Genomic DNA, 17218 nt, shown 5'->3' on the forward strand with positions numbered 1-17218 from the left:
GAAGGGAAACCAGCCCCATACAAGCCTCAGTCTCTTGGACAGATGGAAAACACCCCAGGAGGGAAAAGAGACAGGGACCAAAGGATGGACCCTACAGAGCCAAGGATCTTCAGATTTGGGGCCAGACCCAGCCCCGTGCAAGACCAATGCTAATAATAAAAAGGTGGATATGACACATGTGTTAAGGAGAGGCAGCCCACTTCAGTGACTTCAACTCGGGATCCAGCCAGTATTCCTGCCAGGACACCTGCCAGTCTTCTGCATTGGCCACAGATACAGGATAAGAATGCAGGTGTGCATACTCGTGAACCAACAAGCCTTTGTATAGAATTATCTGTCCCTGAAAAGTGGCGACAGGTACCAGGTGTGCTTCATGATATATGCCCAAAGCACATGTGAGTGAAATTCCAGGACCACAAGTCTGGTCCCCCCAGTGGCCTTGTTTTGTACCACATGACCCTAGATACAGCTGCATGCAGATAAGGGACCAGCTGGCCGTTCAGATTTACTCCGTGTAACATGTGAAATAAAACAGTGAGAAATTGCTAGTTCATGGTAAAGACTGAAGTGGAATCATCCCCCAAACCAGAGGTCAGCTGGGTAGCCAAGGTGGCCCCATGCATGTAGGCTGAAACCACAGAGGAAGACCCGAGTCCCACCCAGTCCCCTTGCGGCCTGAGAGGACCGCAGCTCCTGCCCTTGGAGTCCCACAGGACCCTACGTGTCCCCCTTTTTGCTCTCCGTGTCCTTGTACAACAGACCTCCTTTCCTGACCTGGCTTGACTGGGTTCTCTGCTCCTGGCAATCAAAGAGCTAGAGACAGTGCTCTGCAAACTTGAATGTGCATGTGAATCTCCCAAGAATTTTAACATGCAGATTGTGATTCAGTGGAGGTGGGGTCTGAGATTTTGGTGTGTTTTTTTTTTTTAAGTTTATTATTTGTTTATTTGTTTATTTATTTATTTAAGTCCATCTCTACAGGGGCTTGAACTCATGACCCCGAGATCAAGCATGCTAGCAGGGCACCCCGGAGATTTTGTATTTCTAAACAGGTTCCCAGGTACTGCGGCTGCTGGTCTGTGGACCGCAGTCAGAGGAGCACAGGCCTTAGTCATGTCCAGACCCAGCTAGCAGGATCTTTTGTTTTTGTGGAGATTATCTGGAAAGCAAGATTCTTATCTCCCTAGATCTGCCCCCAAGAAGCCTGATGGAGCCATTTATTATTCAGGAAGGGAATCCGGGGACCTAATATTGTGCAACTTTTGTTAGCATTCATCACATACCAAGCAAGAGATGCTTTCACAGATGTTATCTTGTTGAGCAGGAAATAGGGTAGATCACACAGTCCATGTACGAACATTTACTGAGCCAGCTCTGTGCCAAATAGCATGCCAAGTGCTAGGGAAGCACAGGGAGCGCTATCTAAACCCCAGGGGAGGCGGGACAGAGCTGAGTGCAGAAGAACGCAAGGGAGGGAGGCAGCCAGAGCAGGTCCCAGGGAGAGGAACGGAGCCAAGGAAGCAGCTCACATAGGGAGGGCAGGGTCTGCTTTTGAGGAAGGAGGGACGTGTGACAGAAATGAGGCTGGCAGGTAGTCTCTGGATAAACTAGGAAGGATTTGGGAAAACTGGCCCACCCCAAAGAGCTTGAGCTTTCTCCAGAAGGTGAGGGGGAGCCACAGAAAGATTTTAAGCAAGGGAGTGCCAAGTTCTGATTGAGATTTGGGGAAAATGCCTCTGGCACCAATCCAGATGGACGGGAGGATTTTCATAAAAGAGGAGGCTCCTGTGCTGCGATTCAGGTTGGAGGTGATCTGTGAACCCTCGTGCAGCCTAGCACGGAGTCATTCCTTCCTCTGGCCTCCAGGGCCACTGTCAGCGTGCAATCACCTGGCTTCACCAGTGACTCAACACGCCATTTCCTGTAAACCGGGTGGGACCCTTTCTGTGACTTTGACCCCAGAGAACGGACTCATTGGGCCCTGAGGGAGGCAGGACCTGCCCAGCAGAGGCAACAGCGGCAGAAGAGCCGTCAGGATCTCTACAGCAGTTATTAAGATTATTATGACCTTCGTCATGGGGATGGAACGTACAACGTGGTGACTACAGTTAAGAATAACACGCTGCATATTTGAAAATTGCTAAGAGGGTAGATCTTAAAAGTTCTCATCGGATGAAAGAAGAAATTTGTAACTATGTGTGTTGCCAAACGTTATTGTGGTGACCACTTCGTGATATGCACAAACATCAAATCATGTTTACACCTGAAACTAATATAATGTTATGTCAATTATATCTCCATAAAAAATTTTTTTTAAATAATAAAAAGATAACGATCCGCCTCTGTAGATAATCCTCCTGTGACCTTTCAGGGGCTCCAAGGTTTCCTTCTCCTCATCCGTCCCCAGGGCAAATGCCCCTGCTCCTTCCCATTCCCTAGTGCAGCGTCTCCCAAAGATGCACAGTGACTGACTGTGTCGATTCCTGGAGATTCAGGAAACCATATGTTTAGGAATTGCTCCAAGTGAGTCTTATACTAGGGGGAGAGCAGGGGACCCCTGTCCTAGGGCAGACCCCGGGGCCCATCAGCCGACCACATCAGGGCTCCCTGGGCTCCCCTTCAAGGCCCCCCCCCCTCAGTAGGAGCAGCTGGAGTTGGGCCTCCAGAACCAGAGTGCCCCTCACAAGCATGCGATGGGCACCTCCGGTCCCCCTTCCCTTGTGGCTGCTAGAGGGGAAGGCACACTTCTCAGGCACTTTGTAAGAACAGTCGATTGCAGCTCCCTGACAGAAAGGCTAGGGGGAACCTCATCTCATAGGTTTGGATGAGAGGACAGAGAGGAGGTGAACTCAGTATTTCTCTGGAAACTGCATACATTTTTGAAATGGAAGCCCCAACAGATTAGTAGCATTTGTTTGCTTTTGTTAGTGACCATGAAATTACACCACTAGCTCACAGGAACTACGGAAGACTTGGGGCAATATTTTGGAAATTTTAAAGTACTCCTTCCACATGACTTCATCTGATCCTAACAGCCCTGATCTTTTTACTGATGCGGACAGGAGGGCAGTTGTCCTGGGACTTACCAAGGCCCCCTGGCTGCAGGGACTCTGGGCTCCAAGACCTCACTGCAACTGGCTCACTGGTGAGATTTATTATGTGATGAGATGTGAGATATTATGTGATGAGATTTATTACGTGAGGAGACAGTGAGGAAAGGAGGTGGTGCCTCCTGGCCTGAGGAGGGTTCTTCTAAAATTTGGTCCCTTTCACTTCCAAACCTTCCTGAAGCAGCCAGGGCCGGGAAGACTCATCCAGTCCAGCATTCTCCAGACCCTCACAGTCACTTTCCCTTGCTCCTGGGGACACACCTCTGCAGGAGGAGCCAAAGCACAGGAAGCCAGGAGGACTTCGCCCTGGTGCCCCCTCCCCCCGACACACCCATGACTCAGGTGCTTACTCTGAATGGCCCTGGATGACCTGTCAAGGACCACAGTCCCTCGGCACTCTCATAGAGCAGTGTCTGGAACTCAAGCAGATTTCAACTCAAGCAGATTTCAAAGCAAGACTGTCTCTGTCCAAAGCTTATGTCCCTCCAGGGTGGACATAGCCCACCCTGTCACGCACCCACCAGTGAGGGAAGAGGCTTCCCCTATCACAGTTCCCGGGGACCTCTTGAATGGTAGAAGCTATTTTGACCCCGTCATTGGCCCAGAGGGGCCCAGAACCTGGCTGATCTAATCAAAGTCCCTGAGAGCTCCCCAGACTTCAGCCCCTGCTCCTTCAAGGGCCCCAAAGCCCCCACTGGAGCTTGGTCAGAGCACTGGGACCCTGACATTGGTCCTCCATGCTCTTATCTGACCTGGGCATAACAGTTACACCTCAGGGTTCTTATGGGGATTATGTTAGAAAGTGAGTTCCTAACACCCCTGACCACAGAAGGTGCCTTGCAGATTCCACTTCCTGTCCCTCCTCTGGCTCTGCCCAGAGGCTGAGAATGGAGGAGTTGGATGGAACCTCCTGGATTCCATCCATAAAGGTCTCTAGGCTGTGGTCAGCAAAGTAATAGTTCCCCAAAGATGTCCACATCCTAATCCCCAGATCCATGAATATGTTAGTTAACATGGCAAGGAAAATTAGGTTACAGATGGAATTGAAATTGCTCATCAGTTGACCCTGACGTTAAGAGATTATCCTGGATTATTTGGGTATGCCTAATGCACTCACAAAGTCTTTAAATGTGAAAGAGGGAAGCAGAAGGGTCAGAGTCAGAGGGAAATTTAAAGATGCTATCTGGCTGGTTTGGAGATAAAAAGGGGCATGAGCCAAGGAATACAGGTGGCCTCTGGAAGCTGGAAAACACAAGGCAAGAGATTCTACCCTAGAGCTTCCAGAAGGAATGCAGCCCTGCTGACACCGTGATTATAGCCCCGTGAGACCCATTTCAACCTTCTGACCTTCAGGACTGTGAGAGAATAAATTTGTGTGGTTTTAAGCTGCTAAGTTTATGGTAACTTATTACAGCAACAATAGAAAACAAATACAGAGGCCAACTCTCATTTCACAGATAAAGAAACTAAAGCTAAACATTCTGCCAAAGGTCACTGAGAAATGTCAGAGCTGGGCGTAGAGCCCAGGTTTCTTGAATTATCGTTTACTCTTCCTTCCACCACATCATGTTGTCTTCCCTTACTTACTACCTTGGGCCTAGAATCTAGGAACTTAGGCATGAAATACCATTTATTATCCACTTGGCAAATATTTCAGGGCCTAGTAGGCATCGGGCACCATGCTAGGTGCTCAGAACACCGTGGTGAAGAAGACACAGGCCCCGTCCTCATGGAGCATCAGCCCAGTAGGGAAACTCGCACACAGCAGGTGTCAGGAGAAGCACCTAACCCAGCATGGGAAAGCCTCCTACATGGAGGTGGTGACCTGAGATTGAAAAGCTAAGTTGGTGTTCATGAGGGGAAGAATGTTGGGATGCTCCAGCAAGTAAACAGACAAAATGTGTGGGGCCAAGGCGCACAGAGAAAAAGCAGGGTACATTTGAACTTTGGTTCAAAACTTTTGGTACTGAATGGACGGAAGCATAGAGAGTTCGGGAAGAGTATGCATAGAAGGTGGGAGTGGTAAGCCAGGGTATAGGAGCAGACTCCAGGTACCCATCAGCCAAAAGAAAGCAGGGAGATCAGGGTCCCTGGCAGCCCCTAGCCCCACTCACCTGAGCCATCTGGAATGGCCCTGACAAAGGTGGGCAGCATCTTCACAGATGCTGTGGGGTTGGTGTCCTTCCCCAGGCCCTTCTGCATTTCAGCCTGGAAGCGAGCCATGATGTCCAAAAGGGTCTCATCGGAGAGCCGCATGTGATACAGGAACCTGTCCACCTGCAACAGACACCAGGGTGACCAGGGACGCCTGCTGTGGGGTTGGCGGGGGGGGGGGGGGTTGTGCTCCAGTCAAGGTTGTAAATTCCCACTCCCATCACAAAGCTATTTTTCTGACTCTGGGGATAGCTTCATGATGTAGAATCCCAAAGATTCCTCACCTGACTCCTCACCAAGCTGGAGACAAGGTGGGGAGTTGGAAGAATAGAATGGAATGGAAGGTTGGGAGGTAGGAATTTATTCCTCTGAAGGGCAAGCTCTCAGGAAGAAAGGATTCTCCCATTTTTCTGATGGGGCAATAGAGGGGGCAAAAGCGACAAGGATTCAGGGTTTCTAATTCCTAGTTCAGGGACTGCACCATTGTCCCATTGCCTCTCCACTGCAAAAGACTAGCTAGAGCTTGAACCTTAAATTCCTAAGCATAGAACCTTTCTTTTCCAACGATGACCGTATATACCCCAAATTGTTTCCCTTTGTTTATGGGCTGCTAGGAAGCTCAGAGCTAAATACAGTTCCCAACAGCAATCTGTAAATTCTAGTTCTTTAAATTTTCATTCTGTTTTTAACTGAGGTTGTTTTAATTAAGATGAAGTTTAATTTTTAAAGCCAGCTCAATTGCTGCTGGAAATGGGTGGATGGACACTCAAGTAACCAGGAAATTGGGGCAAAGGACCACTGCCCTAATGGAGGGAATTTATAAAAATCACTATGGCTAGATGAACCATGAGAGACGATGGACTCTGAAAAACAAACTGAGGGTTCTAGAGGGAAGGGGGGTGGGGGGGATGGGTTAGCCTGGTGATGGGTATTGAGGAGGGCACGTTCTGCATGGAGCACTGGGTGTTATATGCAAACAATGAATCATGGAACACTACATCAAAAACTAATGATGTAATGTATGGTGATTAACATAACAAAAAAATTTTAAAAAAATAAAAGCAGATACATTAATAAATAAATAAATAAATAAATAAAAATAAATAAATAAATATCACTATGGCTATGCTCAGTCCACTTGAAGGTAGTGTGTCATATCAGAAATGGCAGAACAGCATCCTCCTCATGCTAATGCTAATCATTTGGAGTGGCAGCCTGGATTCCCAGGGCTCATTGGAATGGATTATTGATGGGGACAGGAGTAGGGACAGTGGCATAGATGCCCTGTATTTGCCCCTCCTGCTTTATACACATACTGAGCAGCCTCTCTACCCATCCAGGTCACAAGAAGACTTGATCCCAGCACATTCCTGGAGGAATCACTCTCCCACACTTTTCTCTAAAGCTAAGAACATCTGCGGAAGTCTACAGAGTGCTTTCACATACGTCACCTCATTTAATCTCCCTGCCATTGCTTTGAGGAAGCCCGGTGAGGCCAGAGTTCTTGCTTCTGACTGAGAGGTAAGGACCCCGAGGCTCAGAGCCATGACGCAGCAGTGGGACAGCTGGGGGTGAGGGGCGCCCTGGGCCTGGAATGCCGTCTCCATACTTCTTGCCCCACCGCCTGGTTTTGCTTCACAACTGCATGCAGGACGCAGGAGTCCAACAGAGACATTACACCAAAAGGGCTAGGGTTACATGACCTATATCACAGGACAGGTGCCTAGCCATCAGCCAGGCCCAGTGGGCAGGCATCCCAGCTCAATCTAGGGCCAGTCTGGAGACCCAAGGCAGTGAAATGACCCATGGCTCCAGGGATTCAGGGGCCAGAGAGAGTCCAGAAAACCGTCAGAGAGCCATTAACAAAAAAAGGACAATTGGGCTTTCAGTGCATTTGAAGAGATAGGAGGGAACCAGGTCATGCTTCATTAAGGGCTTCCTGTTCACCCTGAGTCTGTTTACGACTAATTGGTTGGCACAGCTACAAACACGGAGAAACCCGACGGAAGGGACGTGACCCAAGTAATTGGGACTTGGGGAAGGGTGAGATGTGCTACACAGCCCCAGAGCATAAAGAACTTCTCCAGCATCCCCAGTGTCATCCCTCCCGTAGAAGGCATGGTTTTGAGGCCCTGCTCGGGTCGTTTGTCAGCTATAGTTTAACAGAGTCATTCAGAACTTTGGGTTCCTGCTCCCGCTGTTTCACTAAGTTAAAGTCATGACAGACAGAATGTCCACCTAGCAAGTTTCTTGTTTATTCTCCGTACCTCCCACAGGCCCCGGTACAGTAGCTAGAAGGGAAGAATGAAACACATGTTGGGGCAAAAAAAAGCTCTATTTTAAATCCAAACAGGTGATCTGGGGTCTGTGTAGCCAGGCACATTCTTTGCAGACACTAAGGGAGGTCTTTGAGCTGCAGAAAACCAAGCACACTTTTGGAAAGACTCTGAAACCATAAAACAGGACATCTTCTAAACAAAAGAGCCAACGAGCAGCACATTTAACATAGGAAGAACAAATTCAAAACTGTAAGCTGAGACCTGCTGAATGACAGAATGTGGGGGCCAGAAGTGACTTTGGAGATCGCTTAGTCCAAAGGTCCCATATGAATTGAGAGTCATAAAAAGTTTCACCTCTTTGACCCAGTGATTTCAGTTCTGGGAATCTAACCTTATAATAATCCCAAAGATGGAGAACATTAAACACATTCCTATGTTTTTCAAAGCAATATCTTAATTGTTAAAAAATTTTTTTGAAAGTAGCCGAGTTATGATGAGCACTGGATGCTGTATGTAAGTGATGAATCCCTGAATTCTACTCCTAAAACCAATATTGCACTATATGTTAACTGACTAGAATTTAAATAAAAATTTGGGGGGAAAAAGGTAGCCGAAGAGAGAAAAGTTTGAATTATAGTATATCCAACTGGATTGCATATTGGAAGACATTAGAATGATAATTATGAAGAAATGGGAGAAATGTACATAAGTGGTTACAATATAATAATAAGTGAAGGAGACAAGATTTAGAATTGTAGGTATGATATAACTGTAGAAACATACTATAAGGGCTTCCACAGGGCAAATCTGACAGTGTTTGTGAGGGGGGTGGGATTAAAGGTAACATTTCCCCTTTTCGTAATGTTGACTTACTCAACTGTAAAAAGTACACATTGAAAACCTAGCCAGTCCTTCTCTTATGAGTGAACAATCTGTAGGTCAGTGACCAGACTCAGCCCAATGTTATCAATAGGTCAAATAATGTCAATATACTGAATTGGAAAAGAAGCTACCAGAGTGGTTTCTCCTTTCTTCTTCCTTCCTTCCTTCCTCCCTCCCCACCGCTTTCTTCCCGTTTTATTTTCTTTTGTCTTTGTTTGAATGTTGGTGTAGGGAAATGTAAAAAAAAAAATTTTCCAGGGTCTGAATAGTAACCCTCACGGCAAATATGGCCCAGGATCCTGACAACTCTGGAAGCAGGAAGCATGGAAACTAAGGAGGGGTGGGCTACCTGACCCGGGAGAGAGAAAGGTTTGTTGTGCCTTTTGACCAGGTGTGCTTTCACCACATGAAGGAGTGCATGAACCCGTGTTCTCAGAACCTGTGAGTCATCTAGCAGCCCGTAAACCAGACGCCCATCCTATCTCAGTCACCTGTTGCTTCAAGTGGCTACGTGGTGCTCCTGGCTATCCCGACTCCGCTCATTCTTTAGCTTTCTTGAAGGGGTGAGGGAAGGGTCAACTTCAGGCCTTGAAAAAGGCTGACCCTCCTCCCAGACAACCTGGAACGAATCAGTGGAGGTTGCATAACCTCCCTCCTGAGCCTGCCCCCTTCCTGATTCTAGGATGTAACAAAAGGCCTAAGAAAATGAAACGAATTTGCAGAACCAAATGTAAAGGTTCCAAAGGCTCCCCTTTGGGGTTTGGACAGACACCGTGCAGGTTTCCTCCTTACTAAGCAGGTAAGAACAGAAAGTGAATCCTTCAGCAGTGCTGTGTAGGACTTTTCTACCTCCTTAAGAAGCCAGGAGAGGACTCTGTGAATCTAATCAATAAATGAAAATTAAGACAGCTTAAATCAGATTGCTTTATAATATTTTAAGATTTGCTATAACTTCTAACCCAAATCTCTAATGAACAGAATTCCGTGGAGGTTTCTCCCAGCAAGCACATGAGGGCTGTTACGGGGCCACGCTCTCTGTTCGAAAAGCCAGGAGGCATTGTGGCACAATGGAAAGAATGCTAGGGGAGTCAGAGACTTGGGTTTAATCTTCACTCCACTTGCAATACTTGGGTGACCTTGGCTAAGTCTGCCTGCTGAGAGGGCTTCTATTATCTATAAGTTGAGAGACACCAGCACCCAGGGAGTGGCTAGCGGGGCAGGCTGGGCTCATGCCAGGCCTCCCCGAGACAATGCCGATGGGCTCCAGTTGAGGCTTGGCAACTGTTAAGCAGCCCACCTTGGAACGTATTTTGTGCAGAGGTTTCTTGAGCAAAGTGACTAACGCACACCACTAACAGCACATCTCTGGCAAACAGCACGTGCCAATAATAAATAGCTCAATTACTGTACATTAAGACCCACACCCCTCTTAGTTCCCATGCTTATATTCCTTCAAGCACATGAAGAATCACGTGAATTACTTTAAAAGTTCTCAAAAGTTCTCTCCCCTCCTTTGTAGCCTCTCCTCCCAAATACCCCTTATATCAAACACAATCATCCTCAACGTTTCTGAAGACTCTCATCCCCTCCCACCCGTATCTACCAGGAAGTGCCAAGTGAAATGCAAGGCTCGGGACAATGTGTAATGTCCAGCCGGTGGAGGATTCACTTCCTCCCCCACTCCCATGAGCTCTTTACTGGTCCTTTGCTCCCTGTGTCTTTTCTAATAAGCTTTCTTAAATCCTTCTGGATGCAGGCACAGTATCAATTAGTTCTGTCAGTGAAGAATGAATCGGGTATCTCTCAGCTTTGTGAGTCCTTACCTTCTTGATCTGATCCTCCTTTAGCTTGCTGCAGTAAAATGCCATCAAGTGTACCGCAAACATTTTTTCCAAGTTTGGTTTCTCTTGAGATGGGCAGAGATTTCTGTGCAGTGTTTACTCCTGCGTCTCCAGAGAGCTGCCCACTTCCAGTTCAGGCTGGAGGCCTCCAGGAACTAGGTGCTACAGATTAAATACTACCAGGCTGCTGAGAGTTCAATGATTAAACTTCACCCCCTTTCTCTGGTCCCTCCCTCCAGCGTACACTTGATTGTCTAATAGGAGGCTTGGGATGGTAGCTGAAAGTTGGTGGAGGGGAGGCAGGGGATGGGTCGCTTGACTCTTTGAGAATTGGGTGCCACAAGATCTCGTTGCCAAGCAACACTCTCAAGCCAGGGCTCCACCAAGCCCACTCAGCCGAGGAAAATCTCCTGAGAAGCTGGGCATTAAACAAAGCCAACTTTCAACCAGCTGAGCTGCTCTGCAAATGTCTGGTCTCGGCCTTTTCTCTCCAATCCTTTTCTTCTCAACGCAGGGATGGAACTCCGGACTCCCTGCCCCTCTGCAGCGCTGTCTTAATTAAGACTAAACACTGCCCTGGTCAGGGAGACTTCAAGAATGTTGGGGCAAATCCCTCCCCTTGTGACAGAGCAGATCTCTTGCCTAACAGCCCATGGTAACGGAAAATAACTGATAAAAATTTATCTATTCCACAATGATAAGCCGGAAAACCTTGACTGCACAGGTGGGGACCCAGGAAAAAATATCCATGAGAGAGGATGAACTGAAGTCACGGGTGCTCACCGGAAAGCTGCTGCTGGAGAGAAAGACTGAAGTCACAGACAGGAAATGTCTCACGCCATGAAGATATCTGGTTTACTCACGCATCTCATGCATCATACTTGACGTGGGAAGGACACAGAAAGGGGCCGATGTGTGAGTACAGTACCTTGCACTCTTCCCACAGTCATTGGTCAGCTAACAAAATCAATAACAATTACAGTGTTAACAAGAGCAGCTAGCAAGGATAGAGCACGTACTGTTCCCATTTCATAGATGGCGAAACTGAGGCCCAAAAAGGAAAAGGGACATACTGAAAATCACAAAGCCTATAAACGGTACAGTGAGGAATCAAACCCAGGAGTTTCATTCCAGGGCCCAGCTCTTAACCGATATATAATATTGCCTCTCTTCTTCCTCTGTGCAATAGATAATCAACTGACAATTACTAATAGCAGCAGCCTTCTGTTGGGGACTGTCAAGAATTCCAATTACTTGGATAGCTAAATACAGAGATATCATTCCAAGAGGGTCCTCCCAGTGAGGGGAAATAACAAATGAAGGCATCCCTGACCATAACTTCCCAGATATTAATCAACTGCTCCTAAAATCAGCAACTGACCAGATGTGAATGCAGGTCTGCTGGGCACCCCAATGTTTCTCGCTCCTTCATAGCACCTGTTCCTCAATACAAGGGAAGAAACGTGTGTTCCCCGCCGGCTTAGCAGCCTCAGCTTTGTTTGCTTCTCTACTACACAGTCTCGTGAATCCAGTGATTACCAAGCACTTGCCTCGTCAGAGAACCTTCAACTGCAGCCTCTTCAGAAGCCAGTGATTCTCCAGTCAGCGCCCTTTCCCCATCCACCATATGTATGAGCCACAGCAAGTCTAGCATAAGCACTGTGTTCGATTAAAATTACTCCAGATACTTCCCTCAGACTGCTATAAAACTGTCTCCCAGATTGAGAAACCCTATCCTTTCCAATCTGTTTACCCCTCAGACTATGAACTCTCTTTTAGCTCCTTTACTTTGTCTATTATACAAGCAAACAAAGGTTAACCTTCAGCTGCTAGAACTATTCAGTTCCCCAAACCATGTGGAACTGTTGGTATTCTGAAACAGACGAGCTCTGCCTGTGTCCCTACAGGGCTGCGGATAACATCCGGGGGCAGGTCACCTGCCCATAGGTGGTAACAAGACCTGTCTTAATTCCTCCTTTTAAAAAGTAACCTCTGCAGTGCAGTGTGGCACCAACTGTCATTGATTTAGTCACACTTGGGACGAGAGGGTACAATGGCCAGGGGACGAAAAGACCCAGAGCCATAACCAAAGGTCTCTACAATGTCATGGCTACTTGTGCACACCAGAGAGGCAGCCTTGGGAATCTTAATCAGGCAGAGGATATCAGAGGATGTTCATGTGTTACATCATTCCGTTTCTAATGTCAGCACATCAGCATCTCCGTTCCAGGTCTGAGTGAGCCAACAAGACTGAGAAGCTTCACAATTATAAGGATCACATACATTTGGAGTCATCTGGCTCAGATTTATAAAGACAAAATAATTTGCTTATTTTACCATTCCTCATCTGATTATTCCAGTCCAACCCTTGGAATTTTTCATTCTTATTAAATTTCTATGTAGCCATTCAAGGATATCTGGGTGCGAGTCTTATAAGCACTTAGATTTTATTTAAGAATACTCATTTGAGGGTTGGCACTGCTGAGTGAGATTTTGGTTAAAGGATAGTACCAGTCTGACTCAAATCTTCCATGTAAGAAGGCAAACTCTCTATACACACCTGTTTCCCTAGAACTCTCCCTTATGGCAAGGCCTAAAGATATTATCTGCTTTCTTTAAAGCACTGAGCATGGTAGGAGGACTAGAAGTATAATAGAATTTATCCACTTATTTAGTAAACACCTGTGTAATATATACTAAGTGTCTTCAATATTAATTTTCCCAGAGCAACTATCATTTCATTCTCTCCAATTTACAGATGGAGAAACTGAGGCATGAGGCCCAACTGGTACATGGTGGAATAAATATTTGAGTGCAGGTAGTATGGCTTCAGAGTCCATGTGTTACACTGGCTCTCACCAACCTGGAAGGAAAGTACAAGGGAACATGGGACCTAAGCTGGGAAAAGCAGCCCAAAGCCCCAGGCAACACAGTGGAGAGTGCCCATGCCCTGGGATCCCACTTTGGCTCTGCCCTCACTGAAGACAAATGCTCCAGGCTCCTATATGTAAAGGGTTCATAGCTACCCCAGCGGTCATTTTGAGAATAAAAGTAAATGAGATCACGTAAGAGAATCTATGTGGCCCACAGTGGGCACATTAAAAGCATTTCTTTAATCTAAGCCTTCACCTGGGGGGATCCCTTCTTAAAATTGCTCTTTCATCTCATCCCATTTGGTCCCTTCAAATAAGAAAATGTATGCAGCCCTTTCAGTACATTCAGTAAAACAACTGCAAACCATTAGAAGGTACCAGTTCCATTTACTGGAATTACTGGAATAATTAGGAATTTTATAAATATTCTATTACTGTTACTAAAGAAAATAATCTTGAATTCTGTTCCATATTCTTTTTCATGATAAATCCAAAACTAAGTTGTCCAAAATATAAATCAGTCTAACCTGCTGGCATTCCGCTTGCTGCGAAAGAGTGAGAGAGTGTGTAAGAGAGCAAACTTCCACACAAGAAAGTCAATGTAGAAACTTCCAAACCCTGCCAACAGTTACAGTTACTATGGTGTCTCTATGGGAGCAACCACAAATGAAGCAGAAATGTTAACTTCAGCAAGTTTCAAAAGAATGCTACTGATCATTTTTTATACGTTTATTCCTGACCAAGAGAGGACTGGGAATGCTCATGAAGAAATTAATTGCACACAATTATTTTTATCACAGCTACATTAAGAGCTGTATTTGCAAAATACATATCAAGGAGAAACAAGTCATACAAGGAAATGCAATTCATGTGGCTTTAACATTTTTCACAGTAGTTACAATCTCAATTGCACAAAATAGCAAACTTCTAAAAGCAAACAGGACTCTGGTTAAACATGGGGTAAACCCCAAGGCAAAGAGAAATGAAATAGTGAGTAATAAGAGATCTTAACATAATTTTGGAAGACAGAAAGCTGACAGAGACTAGCTTAGCAGAGGAAACACTGAAACACTGCAGAGAGTGATTTTGCTGAGAAATGAGCAATGACATTTTTAACTTTAGAAATGCTCAGGAATGGGAGGCCCTGGTTCCTTGGAAGAGCAAGAGGCAAGACACAGAACCAAAAATGGGAGATTGGCCACAAGTGTATATAAAAAAAGCAGACACCAGGTGTGCTACTCCACCTAGAGTAATGGGTGACCGACCAACCACCAGCCTTACCAGAGAGCTGGGGCTTTTATTCTCTGGAGAGATTGAACCCCAAAGCCTCTGGACTTGGGACCACCAGGCACCATGAGCAGTGGGAGTGAGGCACAAGACTGAAAATATGGCCACGAAGTGAAACCCTCAAACTGAGCAAGGAGACCCCAAACCACTTTTTTTTCTGTCCAGTTTCTGCCAGCAGACATCTATCTGTAAACATCCCTTTCTTCCTCACTGGGAGGAGTCGGGGGATTCAGCTTTTCCTCTGGTAACACTAAATGGCCTTAGATGTGGAAAAGGCAAAACTATAGAGACAGTGAGCAGATCAGTGGTTGTCAGGGGGTTGAAGAAGAGGATTAAGTAAGTGAAGCACAGGGGAGTTTTTAGGGCAAGGAAACTGTTCTGCATGATGCTGTAATAGGAAATACATAACACAATATGTCTGCCAAAACCCACAGAACTTTATAGCACAAAGAATGAATTTAATGTATGTGAATTTAAGAAAATACTTAGGAGATCATGGGTGCAATGTAGACTGACAAAAGACTCTAACTGTATTAGAAATATGTGAGATAGCCTTACTGAAGGGAATGGGGAGAAAAGATGCTGACCTGACCAACAGCAAAAGCAACTATACCCAAGTAACTGGAGCCTGGGAAGAGTGAGATGTACTACACACACGGGAACTAAACTTGCTCCTTTTTTTTACTGCAGGGCCCCTGAGACCTGCCCCTGAACCTATTGCTCATGTTTGCTCAGCCCCAGAGCACAGAGAACTTCTCCAGCATCCCCAGTGTCATCCCTCCCGTAGAAGGATGGTTTTGAGGCCCTGCTCGGGTCATTTGCCAGCTACAGTTTAAGAGAGTCATTCAGAACTTTGGGTTCCTGCTCCTGCTGTTTCACTAAGTTAAAGTCATGACAGAAAGAATGTCCACCTAGCAAGTTTCTTGTTTATTCTCTGTACCTCCCACAGGCCCTGGTACAGTAGCTAGAGAAGTAAGGGTGCTGTGCTCTGGTTGCTAAAGCTGTTTCCCCTGGGAGCACGGCTGAACTATTCTGAAGCCACTATACCTGGACACTGGAATCGGATCATTAAATGGAGGCAGGTTGGCAGGAGGTGGTTTTCTCACTGTTGTAGTGGGAGGTTACTGACAAGCAAGGGAGAAGGCTACTGTGATCCATATTACTGGAGTACAATTGAAGAAATCAGTATAAACTCATGATTAGCTTAATATAGATACATATGGATATATACATATGTGGATGTATAAATAATTATAAATATATGTACCTGGGTTAGTGTACTCATCTGTTTCCTTGCTCTGTCAGCTGAAAGACCCTAGAAGCAATGATACTCAGTAGCAACAAGCACATCTGGTACCCAGATCTTAGTTTCTAATATCATTCTACACACACACACACAGGAACTTGGGATCCTTGGGAAAATGTCTGGTTCTAGAGCTGGGGCAAGGTATATACAAAATGAGCCTGGAGCATCTTGTGCCAGAAAATAAGTAAATGCTTAAAAAAAAAAGTTAGGGACATGTCAAAGGGATAAAGGACCAACTAAAAGACCTCAAAATAACCAAAGCTAGGACAATTTGAGCAATAAAAGTATTATTGGATTATAACTCAAAGTGTAAAATAAATATCCATGAATCCATACTGATACAGAGAATTGAATAAATAAATAAATGGGGGAGAAAAGACAAATCTCCCATGCAGAAGAATTCCAAATAATTTATGTAGATAATTCCCCCTCAAGGAAGTGGAGCATAACACCCCCCTTCTTAAGTGTGGGCTATGACACAGTGACTTCCTTCCAAAGAATACAATATGAAAGGGGGAGAGAAGGGACTAACTTTGCAAGAGAATCTGCTAAAACTCTGTCAGATAATCAAGGTCAACATCATCAGGGATGTCATGTTGATAGTATGTACCTTTGATATGATATGATTAGAATAGCACTTTACCTTCACTTTACCCTCAAACAGCAAAACTCCAGTCTAATCATAAAAAAAATATCAGACAAATCCCAAATGAGAGACATTCTATAGAATATGTGACTAGTCCAGTTCAAAGCTGTTGAGGTCATCAAAAGCAAGAAAAGTCTGAGAAACTGTCATGGCCAAGAGGAGCCCAAGGACACATGATAGCTAAATGTGAAAATGTCTCCTGGATGGGATCCTGGTACAGAAAAAGGACATCAGGTTAAGAACTAAGGAACTCTAAACAATTTGTGGACTTTAGTTAATTACAACAAACGTAGCACACTGATGTAAGATGTTAACAACAGGCGGAACTGGGTATAGGCTATATGAGAGCTCTGTACTATCTCTGCAACTTCCGGCACATCTAAAACTATTCTAAATGTTTTAAGTTTATTTTTTTTAAACCCTATAGATCCTGATATTTGGGGAATACACTAAAAAAGCCAGCTAATAACCCAGTGGCCAAAGTAATCCTGAGAAAGAACAGGTATCATATCTGATTTCAAGCTATGTTACAAAGCTATACTCGAGCGCCTGGGTGGCTCAGTCGGTTAAGCGTCTGCCTTCGGCTCAGGTCATGATCCCAGGGTCCTGGTTTCAAGTCCTGCATTGGGCACCCTGCTCCGTGGGGAGTCTGCTTCTCCCTCTACCCTTCCCCCCTGCTCATGATCGTTCTCTCTCTCAAATAAATAAATAAAATCTGAAAAAAAAAAAGTATACTAACCCAATTGTGGTATGGGCATTAAAAACAGGCTGATAGATCAGTAGAACAGTAGAGAGCCCACACATAAACCCCCACATATATAGTTAACTAATTTTTGACAA

At 45.5% G+C, this 17218-nt stretch overlaps 1 protein-coding gene across 1 annotated transcript in view; it reads right to left on the minus strand.

Moving 5' to 3' along the window:
- The window catches only part of HKDC1 (hexokinase domain containing 1), a 43011-nt gene extending 32401 nt beyond the window's left edge, over positions 1-10610 (minus strand). The window contains exons 1-2 of the mRNA XM_078077638.1: positions 10249-10610; positions 5225-5387 (exon numbers count right to left, since the gene is read on the minus strand). Of these exons, the coding sequence (XP_077933764.1) occupies positions 5225-5387; positions 10249-10311 (226 nt within the window). The 5' untranslated portion in view covers positions 10312-10610. The remainder of the gene's footprint in view (positions 1-5224; positions 5388-10248) is intronic.
- Between the last annotated feature and the right edge of the window lie 6608 nt (positions 10611-17218).

The sequence above is a fragment of the Halichoerus grypus genome, chromosome 7 (genome assembly GCF_964656455.1).
Source record: "Halichoerus grypus chromosome 7, mHalGry1.hap1.1, whole genome shotgun sequence".
In the NCBI taxonomy this organism is placed as follows: Eukaryota; Metazoa; Chordata; class Mammalia; order Carnivora; family Phocidae; genus Halichoerus; species Halichoerus grypus.